Source organism: Acipenser ruthenus, chromosome 23 (assembly GCF_902713425.1).
Source record: "Acipenser ruthenus chromosome 23, fAciRut3.2 maternal haplotype, whole genome shotgun sequence".
Classification (NCBI taxonomy): domain Eukaryota; kingdom Metazoa; phylum Chordata; class Actinopteri; order Acipenseriformes; family Acipenseridae; genus Acipenser; species Acipenser ruthenus.
Genome location: NC_081211.1, coordinates 29158268 through 29173319, shown reverse-complemented (window position 1 = coordinate 29173319; position 15052 = coordinate 29158268). Strand labels below are relative to the sequence as shown.

Genomic DNA, 15052 nt, shown 5'->3' with positions numbered 1-15052 from the left:
AAAGAGAAAGTGAACGGAAGCACATTGGGGGATCGCTTTGGTTTAACAAAGACTGCACAGTTTAGAAATGAAAAACAAATGAGCTCTCTAATTATTCTCCACGCGTTATAATGAGCTCATTACCATGGTACTTATTCATATAGTTCAAAAGCATTCCTAAATTAACATTTCAGCAGACCCTTAGAAAAAGGTTACTCAGACTCTGGGGCGTTCAGTGAGCAGCCAGTTAGCAAACGGTGGCTAATGAAACGTGTGTGTGACACAGGAATACTGGAAGAGAATGGAATGTGAGGGGCTAATATCAGCAGCATTATTAAATTGAAATTCACCCAACAATGTATCACTGAGGAATGCTCCAGTAGAGCTGCATGGTTTCCAGCACTGATCCCTCTGAATTGGATTTTTAATAATAGCATTCTAGTGGAAGCATACCAGCAGTCTTGGCTATGTAAGTACACTCGTCTAGTCTAGTGCATGCCAGAGTAACCACATTATGTAAACATTTTTTTAAAATTGCATCCTGGTTTAATGAACTTCAAACACTTTCTCAATCTGGTATACCGCCTTCCAATAGATACACAAACAATTATCTACACTCCAAATCCACTACAAGAGTTTAAAAAATAAAAATGCAAAGCAATAAGAGTTTGCTTGATTCCTTCCTCAGCACCACTTTGTGAAGACGGTGTGTGGCTATATTCTAGATCTTTATATGTATTTATTATTTATTTAAAACAAAACAACAAAAAGAAACCTGAATGGGTCCAAATGAATTTCACCAGGTATATATCTCGATTCTTATATAAATATATTTATATTTATACATGGATCTTTGGTAATGGTTTCCAGGCGTTGACTGCTTGGAAAAACCCAGCCATGTGTCAGCCTCCAGAGGAAGTGGGCATGCCTCTGCACTTCCTGTTTAGCTGATGATGCAGGTCTTGGCTTGGGAAGCTGGCGGAGGGGCTGCGAATGAAAGCAGAAGGACACTGTGATCATAGGGCAGAAGGGTGCTGGATGCATCCAGAGCATGACCAAAGTGCAGAGCTGAAGCAGACAATTTCTACTGCACTTCTCAGCCTCTGCAGTGTTTGGTTCATGCCCCTGCCAGCACAACAAGAACATACAGCCCTGTTCTATCCCTGTCCCTTCCGATGAACATACAGCCCTGTTCTACCCCTGTCCCTTCCGATGAACATACAGCCCTGTTCTATCCCTGTCCCTTCTGATGAACATACAGCCCTGTTCTATCCCTGTCCCTTCCGATGAACATACAGCCCTGTTCTATCCCTGTCCCTTCCGATGAACATACAGCCCTGTTCTATCCCTGTCCCTTCTGATTAGTTCAGCCAGTGCCTTCCATTCCATCCAGCTCTCTCCCAATCTTGCTCCCTGGTCCCCATGTCCCTCCCCCTGTCGCCCTCACCCTCTCTGCCAGTCTCTTCCATTCCCCCTTCCCCTCTTTCCCAGTTACCCTGCTGGGCCATGGCTGTTGAAGCGGCCGCCTCCTCTTTCTTTTTCTTCTCCTCCTCGATGGCCGCCACCTTGGCTTCGTGTATGTCCTGTAGAGCCTTCCACTCCTTCCTGTTGTTCTGGATCCTGTCAAACATGGGCATGATCTGCTCGTGGAAGCGAGAGAACTCCTGGGGAGGAGAGGAAAGAGCGACATAACGACCTTGAACACAGGATCCCCCTCCGAACACGGGACTACCAGAGAGCCTAACCTAGGAGACTCTGTTCAGCAGGGCTGAGTCAGCCAGGGGTAGGAGACCGCCAAAGCACACCAGCACTGCTCTAGGAAGTCGTGCTGGGGGAAGCTCTGGGAAGCATGTTGTTTTAAGGGGGGCCACTGCACTGTTAGAGCCAGTCATGACATCTAGAGGAAAACATTTTTTTCCTCATACAGACAGTGGGGCAGTACTATACCTTGTACACGAAGGTGCAGACGAAGTCAATGAAACCACACTGCAGTTTGGGAAGATCCGCTGCTTTGTTCCTGTCCATCATGGGCTAGGAGAGTAAGAGAGCTTCCCATTAGCAGAGCTCGCTGCAGGACCCCACGTGGCTCTTCAGTGAAGAACGTGTGCGTTTGCAGAGCTCGCTGCAGGACCCCACGTGGCTCTTCAGTGAAGAATGTGTGTGTTTTATGGTTGGTATAAATACTGTACATACCCTCCCATCTCATTTCATTTATTTCTTTTTTTTTCTCCTATATCGTGACGTATATGGTCTCACGACCGTGCATATCGTGATATGTGTCATATCGTAACATTAGTGTATGGTTCTACCAGCCCTCCCAGCTGCCCTACTTACAATGGGATTTTGCTCCAGCACTGTCCGCTCCAGGTCTCCCTGCTCCCAGAACTCCGCGGCAACATTGAGCGCCACCTACAGGAGAGGCAGAGCAGCACAAGCAGCAGTCCTCATTAAGATGTCATTCTTTTTAAGTTCTCTAATAAAAGTTTCCTAGCAAACTGTAATAAAGCGTAGTGAAATAATGGTAAAGCATAGACAAGCATTGTAAAAGCACAGAGAGGTCTGGTAAAGCATAGGCAAGCATTGTAAAAGCACAGAGAGGTCTGGTAAAGCATATAAACCCCCCCCCTAAAAACAAAGCAAACCAGGGTGAACTCTGGTGAATGGATAGCGTAACCATGGGAAAAGGTAGTGTGGAGAGGGAATGCAGGGTTACCTGGCTCTGTATCTCCCAGGGTTTAGCGATAGCCGACAGGTCACAGGCAGTCATCATCATGGCCCTGTAAAGGAAGCACAGAGTCGCAATCATAACATTTACAACTGTCTGTATTTCTTTTACTCCCCCAAACGTTTATTGCTATTTATATAAATAGGGGAGACTATCAAAAACATTAAAGCGAACACTAGACAAGGCGGTTTTAGGAAGGTTCAGATCACAATCTGAAAAAACGCTGAACAAATTTTTTATCTGAGCGTCTATGTCCCTTTTCCAGAGAGGCTGACTTGCTTCCCTGGGTGGGGTTCAAATTGGGGGTTCACCTACATGATGATCTCTTTCCTAGTTGTCTCCAGCATCATGAAGTTGGTCCATGCGCTCCAGTCCTCGTAGGTTTTGGACAGGTCCACGATCTTCTGGAACATTGTCCTCTTCCTGAGAGACATCGAGAAAACAAAGCATTACTCAGCCTGAAAGATGCACCCCAGGAAAGGCCGAGTCAACTTGTCTTCAGTGGTCAACCCTTTATTCACAGTTACTAGCAATGCACGTGCTCAACTGCACAGTTCTTCACTAACGTTTCCCATAGTAAAAGCACAGGTAAGTGTAATGAAGCACGGTGAAAGCATGGCAAAGCAAAGGGAAGCATGGCAATGCCCAGAGGGCTGCAAAATGACTGTGCAGCTGTACTGTGGTAACACACTTACTTGAAATAGAGGGCCAGGTCGGTTGCAATGATAGCGATGTCCATTAAGTGTATGACGTGGTCGTGCTGCCTTCGATTCAGGTTCACGTAGATGTTTAGGCTCTGTAACAAAATAAGAAACCGAAAGATCTTTTGGTATTTAAATAGAAGCAATTCTGCGTTTTTAACATGAAACTGTGATGATAATTCAGTTTGTAAACTCAGCTGGTGTGTTGAAAACTTAGAAAGGGCTGTACAGAGAATTGAAAAAAGAAAAACATGAACCAAAACAGATTTACCTCATCGCTTAGCAAGGTCTTGCCAAACTCAAGATGGTGTCTCTCTAAAATAGAGGATCCGTGGAGCTTTGCCAACGGATTCCCAGACCTAAAGAGATGAAAAGAGACTGAGCAAGCTGGCATACTATACTGAAAGCCTGGAGTGAGTACAACTACCCTAACCACTGAGCTACTCAAACCCACTGTCTTCCACGCTGCAGCCCAGCACTCTCTCCACTGAGCTACTCAAACCCACTGCCTTCCACACTGCAGCCCTGCACTCTCACCACTGAGCTACTCAAACACACTGCATTTCACACTGCAGCACAGCTCTCTAACCACTGAGCTACTCAACCCCTACATCTTCAAAATACCTGTCTGGTGGTCTAACTACTGATCTCCTCAAAGCCACTGTAAGAGCTTGCTCGAGTTATAGACACAATATACTGCAGCCAAATGAGTGGCAATGAGTAAGAGACCCTGACACCCTGCACTGCAGCCCAGTGTTCCACTGCAGGACTGGGCTGGGCTGAATGATACAGGACTACAGCAGGACTACAGCAGCGATCCTTACTTCATCTGGTACAGGTTGTTGGTCCCTCGGTGGTCGATATCATGGCAGAAAGCAGCTGTTACCATCGCCATGGCCTCCAGATCAGTGTAATAACGCTTCAGGTCCCCAGTCTGATAACAAAAGAAACAACATGCATCTTCATTTCAAATGGCAATGCCCCTCCCTATGTTTTAAAGCAGGCTGTGTCAGTGATAGTAAGAGAACAGCCCCTGGTCTGCCCCAGGTCTGCCTGGTTACCATGAGCAGTGTGAACATGGTCTGCCCCACGTTGAAGCCGTGCCTCCAGTTGTGGTAGGTGATCTGCCGGTAGCCCTTGCTGAGCGAGTACATGAAGCGAACGAGCACCTGTGAAACAGAGGAGAGAGAGACACTCACTGCCTGACATCTGTGCACCCAGGGCTGTCTGCCTGGCTGGCCTTTAATGCATTTCTCCATCTACCTAACTGTATTAATTCAGGAGGGGGGAAAATTCTCTGAGCCAAAATGAATGATTAAATAGTACTGTAAAAGACATGTCTTCAGCAGGTAGGTTTTGTAACGTTTTTCTACCCTATGTGGACTTTTTGACCACTTAAGCACTATAAACGAGCCTACACACACACATATAGACACAGATACTGACACTCTCACACACACACACACACACACTCACTCTCACACACACACACATAAACACACACACACACACACACACACACATATACACACACACTCACTCTCACACACACACACACACACACAGTACGCACCTCCTGAGGAATCTGAAACTTCTTCACCACCCCCAGTTCGTAGTACATCTGGATACCGCACTTGACCAGGTCGATTTGGGAATGCTCAAAATCGCAGAAGTGGAACTCGTAGATCTCCGACTCCTTGGCGCTTGGGAGCTCTGTTTTCTGGGGGAGACAGGAAGGACCCCATCAGAAGACAGCGGGACACCAAGACATACTGTAACTCTGCCAAGAGAAAAAAGAAGAGCCGCCTGCCAACTCACCAGGATCTGAGCCAGCTCGTCTTCATCGCAGTCCTGCGGCTCTTTGCCATACACCTCGTGGGTTTTCTGCAAACACACAGCACATTGATATTTAAATATGAATAAAACCCACAATACAGCTTCCCAGAGCGCTGAACACAGCAGCAAAACTACAAAGCAACCTCACATTACACCTGACCATTCTGGATTGAAAGCAAACAGAGGTCATTGCCCTACCAGGATGTTCTGAATCTCGTCTTTCCTGCACTTGACGTGGTAGTTGACCATGTCCTGGAAGATGTCTTTCCTGTTCTCCAGCTTGTTCATCCTGTCGTACGTGTCCGTGTTGAGCACCGACCATCCCAGGAACTGAGTCAGGGACTGCAGTGGGACGGGAGCGCCAACACAGTCACACTGGAATCACTTACAACATTAAAAGGTAATGCAGAACAACATTGTAATGATGTGTCAGTACACATGCATTTACTATGTAACTACTATGTAAATACACAGTAATTAGAGACACTTCATGCAAAGTGTTACCCATTGAAATTCCCATTCAAATGGCAAATGCAGCCCACTGAAGCCGTGCAGTTGATGAAAAAGACCAAGCTGTGGAAATGGTTTGTAAGGGTTAAGGCACAGTGGTCATTACTGCCGGGTTCTCCTCCCTGGGTTAAACAATCAATCGAGGGATCGATGGATACCCCAGTGCTGTTTAAACCCTATGGGAACGATACCTCCATAAGGGTTTCGTCCATTTCATCAAAGGGCTTCCCGTCCTTCCTGTTGTAGAAGGTGGCCACTCCCACGATCTCTTCCTTTTTGTTGACGATGGGCATGGACAGGACGTTCTTGATCGTCCAGCCTGAGTCATCAAGGGGACCTTTCTGGGGGTGGGGGAGGGATCAGGGAATGAGGGGTTAACACAAAGACAGAGGGCAGCCTGGGTAAAGTCACTTTAAAAAGAAAAGCAGTGGCGTACAGTAGAGTGCGTAGCGTAATGATCCCTGACACACTGATTACAGCGCCTTTAAGAAACCTCCTCTGGATTGCACCTCTCAGGCACTGAGTTAAGCAGGAGATGGAGAGCTGTGCAGATGTGCCTTGGGGATGAATAATTGCCTGTGGCATGAATGTTATAGAATAGCACTGCAGGCTGTGTATGCAGTGTATTGTGTCTGACCTGGATAGAAGAGCTGCTAATAGCCACACTTACCTGGAACTGGAAGAAGTCATCAGCGCCGGCATTCATGATGTTGCAAATCTGCAAATCAAGATTATTTAAGAAAATATCATAACGTGTCCTTATAAACGAACGAAACAAAAGCGAGACTTAAAAGTAAAGGAAGTGATTTGGGAGCTCTTACCAGTGCTGTCTCAGCCACGTATGTGGGCAGTCCACTGACCAGAGCCCAGTGGTCAGCTGGGGGGGATCTGTGGAGAAGAGGTCAGTATGTATTTAACCACATAGAACCAGATGACAAACTGAAATTCATACCTTTCACTACATTTTGTAACTGCATTAAATACTGTACTGCTGTTATGGCTTCCGTTAGACTTCTGCAATATCATTTTGTAGTTTCTTTGATTACATGATGTTAAATAAAATATCTAAATTATGTTCATATAGATTTTTTATTATTTTTGTTTAATTATGTCTCAATCCTAAAATTCTAGGTGATGCAAAACTTTTGTCCAGAGCTGCAAGTGTGAGTTAGAAAGCTGTGCACAATACATAATAAAGAAATAAACAGACTCACGGTATGACTTTAATATCTTCTTTCCCATGTAAAATGTAATCAATAATTTTGTAGAAGATGACTTCCTAAAACAGATTGTAAGTGGTATAAGTTTTTAGCTGTAAAAAAATAAAATATATATATATATATATAGTACGAAATCAGAGGATTTACAAAACTATGAGAAGCCTAGCACTGCTGAAGGTATTAGATGAAATGTTATTCAAATGTTCAGACGTGTGCTCTGTTTCCCCTCGTTTCCCTGTAGTTTCTGCGCACCCCATTTGATTCATGAGGCATTATTTTAGCAGCTTTGGGGTTTGAACTGAAACCCCACGATCGCTCAGTGTGCAGTGTGCTGTGGTCTGCAGCACACTATAACAAGGTTACTGTTTGCAGAAATGAATGTCATCTGGGCTTGAATCTGTTGAAATGAACAATGTGTTGAAAGTAAGAGAGGCTCTACCAGGAATTATTAAATGATCTCTTTAAAATGTGGAGCCCATTTAGAAATAAATCACAAAAATACATATATGATTTACATATTACTGTCGGCTTTTAAAAAATATTGTAATGTTTGTTCTCATACTATGCCTATGATGAAGGTCTGGGTGTGGGCTGTGGGTTTAGATTTATACATGTATGAATGGTAAAGTTATATATTGGAGAATATGTTTGTATTATAAGATTGCATGTGCGCTATTTAAAAATGTAATTCAGATAGTCCTAATTTTCATTTTTTTAAGAAATGGACGAATAAAAACTAGGCTGCGATTCTTGATTGTGAAGGGGCTTCACAGCCTGCAGCGAGGAAGCTCGGTGTTCTTGAAGGCTCTTTGTAACAAATGAGTTGCCAGTGCCCTCTACTGGAAGAAAAATGTCATGCAAAAGGAGCAGCAGCAGCAGCAGCAGCAGCAGCAGTATATTACACTGTATGGCCAAAAACTGTAGCATGTAATGTAAGTAAAGTGGTCACATGCCATGTCATCTGATCCGCCAGTCATGTGTACTGTAAGTACCAATAACAATGGGAAAGCAGAAGGATCTTAGTGACTTCACAAGGACCATGATAGTGGTGATACACAGTGTGGGCGATTTAGTGACTTCACAAGGACCATGATAGTGGCGATTCACAGTGTGGGCGATCATTAATTCCCATGATATACCAATGGGTTAATAATCCTACATACATATAGAGCAAGCATGCAGAGCACGGCAGTACTCACCCTTCCATCTGGAGTCTTGGGTCCATCATAAGGAGGGACCTCCCCCATCAGGACTGGCCACAGGTCAAAGAACTCCTGCAGACACAAGACGGGCGGGTGGGTTACAGGGCGGGGAAGAAGGGCTTTGTGCTCAGTCACTATTGAACCCATCTCTCCCCTTTCCCCCAGTGCTGATCAGGACAGTGTGGACCACGCAGCTCTGCAGACTCACACAAAGAGCCCGTGGAACCACAGTGTTTAGAAAGACATCGTGCCTTGGCTGTTCTGCACAGTATTTTCATGTGGGTGTATCACAGCTGCAGATTGCTAAAGCCGACGCAGACCTTCTGTTTGTACTGCAGCCATTCTGAGCACGATCCTTCAGCAGTTTCGTTCTCTAGAATACTCTTCCATGGGATATTAGAAGAATTTAAAATCCACATAACGCAGTACCTTATACAGGGAAGGTAGAAACATCTTTGACTTCATTTTTAATGTCTTTGATTATTTCAAATGTTATTTTCCAGTGGGGGATTACATAGAGACATTGCGACTCACATGCTACCACACGCTCAGCAGATGGGAATGAATGTCTTGAAGCAGCCAGTGGAATGGGGCCGTGAGCGTGGGACTGGAGGGAGCCCCCTACCTTGGTCTTGGTCATGTCCAGGAGCCCCACGGAGTAGCGGTCACAGTTGAGGAAGGCGCGCACCGTGTAGAGAGCTTTGTGGAACTGTCGCTCGATGTCAGTCATCTCCTCAAACACCTTGCTAGCCGACCACAGCAACATCTGAAACAGACAGCAAGGGCTTCTTCCCATCACGCGGCTACACAAAGGATGGGGTGACCACTGCGGGGTGCCAGGCGATGGGGTGCCAGGTGAGGACATCCACACCCTGATCTTGCACACTGAAGTGCAAGATACTCAACTTATCTTAAAATCATGTTTCATCACGCACAGATATTCATAGGCACATTAGGCTTGCCTCAGCTGGTGTTTCTAAGATGGACTTGGCGATCAGAACTGCGATGAGAACTTGAATGCAACTTTAGAAATGATAGATGTCCTTTAAAATGATTCAACGATTTGGAGCAGGTCAGGTCTCAAACAGTGAGCAAAACAAACTGGGTATCTTTCGTCTGGTAGCCATCAATGGCCCTTTGGAGCCTGAAATGCAGAGATACTCAATGCACTCTTACCTGCCCCCTCCTCGTCTCACAGTTGTGAAGGTAGCTGAGATGGAAAACTCTCAGGATCAAATTGGCAAAATTGAGGTACTTCATTAAAACCTGAAAGAGACAATAGAATCACCAAGCAGAATAATTAGACAGGTAACATACCTGCTGCATCTATCGCTCTAATAATGCACTGGAGTTTACTGTTTCTAAACCATGATCACTACCTCCAGACACTGTGTGGAAGAGACTGTAGATATTCCTCTGGTCAATAGACCAGACCTGCCCCATATTGATCACACAGACTAACATTGCTGGTCTATGAGCAGTGAGTGTGTCTACTGGGATAGTGTGAATGTTTCACTGATGAAAGCCCCCCTGCCTCACCTCCTCGTCCTGCTTAGTGAAGTGTGGCGCTCCTATTTTGTTGATGGCCATGAGGACCCCCACCACGTCCTTCCCGTTCAGTATGGGCGTGGCCAGTATGCTTTTGGTGGTGTACTCTGTCAGCTGGTCCACAAAATCACTGAAGTGGCTGTCCTGCAATCAGAGAGAGAGAGAGGGAGAGAGGGAGAGAGAGAGAGATTGAGAGAGAAAGAGAGAGAGGGAGAGAGAGAGAGAGAGAGAGAGAGAGAGAGAGAGAGAGAGAGAGAGAGAGAGAGAGAGAGAGAGAGACCAAAGGTTACGCCAGCAAACACTAACATCAGCCGGGTTGTAATGATAATGAAGGGTTAAACAAACATTATGAGACACTGCGCTATCTCCCAGAACATTATGAGACACTGCGCTATCTCCCAGAACATTATGAGACACTGCGCTATCTCCCAGAACATTAGGTAACTGATCATGATCTGATTTCTGTTATGACTAGGTGCTACATTATTGTGTCTAGCAATCCTGGTGATGCACAGACCTGCTCCATTTTAATATTCAATATTATAAAACTCAACAATACCAGTACCTGCAAGACAAAAAAATCTGCTTGCCAGGATCTCAAAGACAGCGGTACAGCTGTGCATTAGTTTATCATTTTTAAAAAACGCCTGTTCTTTTATTGCAATGCAAGGGGCCAATATTGAGAAACATTTACACAGAGTGACATATGTAACCCAGAACTTGGGCTTTCCCTGGATAGTTTCTATGGTCAAATTTGCTTCAGTGACAGGAAACAATTTTCACATGTGTATCTATTCAAAGATTCCTAAGGCAGGAATCCTTTGCAACGGAGTGTTTAAGCAGTTGTGCTGACTGGGGGATGTCTTACAGACTCTAGGGCATGACCTCTAAACTAATCCTGGATTGTTCTGATTAGATTGAGATTATGGATTTTAAATCCAATATCATGCCATAAATAACCCAGCTCCCTCTGCGCCCCGGAAGAGAGGGAAGCTTCTTGTTCTGTTTTGTTTAATTCGGCAGCCGCAGTGCAGGCGCGCACGGCACGGCCCACGTTAACCGGGCGGTCACTTAGAAGTTCATTAAACATGCATTAGGCAATCAGGCATGCATTAGTCTCTCGGCACCAGATGCAGAAATAATTGGGCTAAGATTGGCTATATTTCTCAAATGTTAAAAAGATACTTTTGTAACTTCCCTGATATAATTTAATGAGAGATTACTACGATTGAGCTCATGTAATCCCACATTTTTTAGCTGCTTATCTGAATTTAGCAGTAAATAATTCTGACACATCCAACACTTGATGTCTGCACGACAATCAGCAAGTAACTCCCCAGCAGAAGTATTGCCTGGCTTTATAATAATATAATATCTTTATTTTTTATATAGCGCCTTTTATAGTGGACCACCATCACAAAGCGCTTTACAGAGGTAGGCTGTGAGCTGTGCATTATATGCAGAGTCACTTACAATAGGAACAGATATAGCTGGGTATCACCTGCATAGCAATGGAAGTTCACTCTGTGTGTGCGGATAATATCACCTAACAGTAGCATATATAATGAAAATAACAAAGGACCTAGAATAGAGCCTTATGATGATCTTTCCTACATGCTCAACTTATTTATTATTAGTCAGTGGCAGCTGACAAGCAAAGGACATTCCTTGATTGTGTCTGATATTTATAGACATACTTATCTGAATAACCCCTCAGAGCTCTAGTTGCATATATAAAGGTCTACCAGCAGCTTTACTTGGACCGCAGTCACAGCCGCAGCAGTGTGAAAGCCACGAGGCTGTGGTTTTTGGAGGCGGATGCTGGATGCTAATGAATGGATGCTAATTAACTAATGAAGGACTTATGAGACAGAGCGTGTGGATTGGTTTACCCCTCCACCCCCAGTAAGTCACTTCTAGATGGTATTTGTAATTGCATTCGTAATTTGAAACATTGTAGTCCAAAGCTATGATAGTTATCCAAAGTTACAGTGCAATCTCTTCCCATTTCCAGATGATGTTACACGAAGCAAAAATAAACAGGACTGGTGACGTCATCAGTCCCCCCTCTTCTCCTCTCTCCCATCCTCTCTTGAAACTTTTGAAGATTTCAGTTTAACACAAATTCAGACCACCTTCATCCAGAGACACTCTCAGCTCCCCTCAATCTGTTATCGATGATGCACAGCATACTTATTATAAGCCAGAGAAAATGCAATTTCAGGGTATTTCATAACCTTTATCAGGTTAAATCAAACCAAATCCCAAGCACTTTGCTCAAAATTACACATTCCATTTCTGCTCCAAAGTTTGACACACATCCATCAAGTGCCATGTCTAGACAAACTATACAAAAATAATAACTAGCCCAAACAGCAGTATACCAGCAGAAAACAGACAGATTGTTCCTACCGGCTGAAGCTTCACTACACTTTGCAATGCTTTTACTATGCAGTATTCTGCATTGCATTCATAAGGGGGAACCTTTGGACTGGCGTGGGTCGGATTCTTTAAGAATCAGGCCAGCGTTGTGACTTTGGTGACACTGGTTGCCCCTTTGAATCTAGGAAGTGTGATTAAGCTCACAACCCGGGTCTGAGAAGCTTGAAATAATCAAAGATTTGATGCTGTTCAAAAATCTTTAAATGTAATGCTTCGATGGGAATCGGTGGTGATCAAGAGACATAAATGAAGAATATCTTCACGATGAGTAACGGAAGGCACAATGATCAGTAACAGACAAAATGTGTAAGAAGAAAAGTCAAAAAGAGAACGTCGTGGACTAACAGCAGAACCAAATATTAAACTAGTTCATTAGGATGCTCTGCTTTTCAGTGCGTTTACGATGGCAACGGCCTCAACATTATAACCCATAATATTAAAATAGGCTTCCCAAGTCATGCTCCAGCAGTCTTCAGCCATCTGAAATCATTTGCTTCAAAGCTGGAGTGGTATCAAGGCACAGGCAGGCAGGTTGACATGGCAGCTATATCTACAGACAGATCCCCCGTGCACATTTTATGAAAATGTGATTTTAATTGAAGTACTGCAGTAATGCTTTAGAGAACAGTCCCACAGTGTAAATCTAGTGTCGTGGTCACAGCCAGCTGTTATGTTTATTAGGGTGAGCGTATGGCTTCATGTTCACAGGGACAGGTGGGGACAGTTCAGGCTTTTCATTCTGGAACTATTTACCTGTCTCAGGTACATTTCACAGGCTTCTTTTCTTTAAGAGAAGCAGGACTACACTTATCAGAATGGAGTTAACAAGCCTGAACTGTCCTAGTGAATATGGAGTTACCCTATGTTTATATTAGTGAACAGTGATAAAGACCTGGATTAGCCTTCAGGGCTGCTATGGCACTGACAGGAAGCTGAGCTCTGTGTTGAGGCTGAGGCTCATACCAAACAATGTAGGCAAGACAGAAGACAACTTTTTCCATTGATAGCAACTCAGCCTTTCCCGCCACCAGCCTCGAGAGACATTACCTGGGTGACGTCGGCCACGTTGACGGTCTTCTTTGTGGTGGCCACGTGGCCCACGATGCCCGTGTCCAGGGGGAAGACGATCTCGCTGTCGGGCTGCACCAGGCACTCCTCCAGCACGGCGTCCTTGTGCACGTTGAAGAGGCGGGTGGCCAGCTCCGCCGTGCCGTTCCGCATGCGGTACAGGAAGAGGCTCATGCGATCGGAGCGCAGCAGGAAGCTGAGCTTCTGCATCAGGTTGAAGATGGAGCGTTCCATCTGGAGGTTCTCCTGCAGGTCTCGGATCAGGTCGAAGAGGATCTCGCTCTCCTCCACGCTGCTCAAGTCGTGGAAGCTGCTGAAGTCCACCGCCGCCTCCTTCATCCCTAGCAGGCTCCGGATCACTGCCGGGCGGAACTTGGAATCGTAATACTCCTTGGCGAACGCTGGGTTGTTGTCCAAAAACTTCTCAGCATCTACTGAATTTATCGCCATTTTTAACTAATCAAATTGTATTTCCTCTTAACAAAAAAACAAACCTGCCCTCTTTCTTCCAGTAGAATCCAATGGTCTTCTGTCGAAGATGTGATCAAGCGTCTTTATCAACAGATCCCTTGCAGAGCAGCAATTACACACCCACACTGACAGCAGGATAAACTCTGCAAAGCCTGGAGTTGCTTTCACCACATTTCACAGCTCAACGAGAGGATGTGTGCTTTGGGATCGGACTGCTCCCGTGCCATGGTTCTTCTCCAACGTGTGTGTCTCCCTGGGCTCCTAGTGCAATAGGGAGCGGAGGGGAGACTGGGATTAACAGGATTGTTTTAAATGGTCATGTGACCACGCCTTAATCTGAAGGCCAATTACATATTAGGATTAAAGATTTTACATTTACATTGAGTAGCTCAGTGGCTAGAGTCCTGGGCTGCAGTGTGGAAGGCAGTGGGTTTGAGTAGATCAGTGGTTAGCGTCTTGGGCTGCAGTGTGGAAGGCAGTGGGTTTGAGTAGATCAGTGGTTAGCATCTTGGGCTGCAGTGTGGAAGGCAGTGGGTTTGAGTAGCTCAGTGGTTAGAGTCCTCGGCTGCAGTGTGGAAGGCAGTGGGTTTGAGTAGCTCAGTGGTTAGAGTCCTCGGCTGCAGTGTGGAAGGTAGTGGGTTTTGCTTTTGCACTGTAGAATTTATTCAATGGATACATAACCATTTCAGCTTCCTGTAATACATTTGCTTTGTAAAGTACATGCAGTCTAAATCAGGGGTTTTTGAAAGCAACTGAAAGACAGGGAAGCTGAGGATAATGCATCTAGCATAACCAGACACCGAACAGTTTGAAGCCTCAGCACTGAAAGCTACCCTTCATTTCACATTATTATAAGACTCTTCTAAGAAGGGATCAGATTAAAATGCTTTATCTGCTGATCAGAAATGACACAGAGAGAAAGAAGACACAATAGGTGCTTAGGCTTACACAAGGGAGATGTGACACAGTGTGGCCCTAGATGAGGGCTACCTGGCAATCAGAAAGGAGTACTGGGAGGCTGTGGGCCCTAGTAGTGTGCGATAAGGACTGGGGTTCAGTTTTAGGGACTGGTTTAGGGAGATATTTAAGTACTTTATATAATACTCTGTTGTTCATAGATACCAGACCCAGTGCCTCAATCTTAGAATGTAATCTGATTTGAAAGCCTAAGGGGGACATGCCCTTTCACAGAGCTGTCACAGACATTGCTTCATATTTTTTACTTTTATCCTTGACAACGGCGCCTGAAAAAAAGTGAAGTAAATATCATTGTTCTCAGGAAGGTCAGTTAGTAATATGTCACAACATTCATCCAAAACAGGATACGTGTGTCGTGATTCTACCGAGAAG

General features: G+C 44.9%; 1 protein-coding gene across 2 annotated transcripts; it reads right to left on the bottom strand.

Annotated features, from left to right (window-relative positions):
• Positions 1–502: 502 nt before the first annotated feature.
• Positions 503–13994, bottom strand: LOC131699675 (rod cGMP-specific 3',5'-cyclic phosphodiesterase subunit alpha-like). Of its 2 annotated transcripts, XM_058997184.1 has the most exons (22): positions 13211–13993; positions 9713–9865; positions 9350–9439; positions 8799–8939; positions 8171–8245; positions 6966–7030; positions 6573–6639; positions 6422–6469; positions 5943–6092; positions 5440–5583; positions 5224–5289; positions 4979–5125; positions 4467–4574; positions 4230–4339; positions 3677–3764; positions 3400–3500; positions 3020–3127; positions 2693–2756; positions 2314–2388; positions 1927–2010; positions 1475–1643; positions 503–966 (listed from the first exon to the last, which is right to left on the bottom strand). In XM_058997184.1, the coding sequence occupies exons 1-22, from the start codon at positions 13679–13681 to the stop codon at positions 923–925; spliced, it is 2568 nt and encodes an 855-aa protein (XP_058853167.1). In that variant the 5' UTR covers positions 13682–13993; the 3' UTR covers positions 503–922. The 2 variants fall into 2 exon arrangements, with proteins under 2 accessions (XP_058853167.1, XP_058853168.1); XM_058997185.1 differs by lacking the exon at positions 1927–2010 and having other exon boundaries at positions 13211–13994.
• Between the last annotated feature and the right edge of the window lie 1058 nt (positions 13995–15052).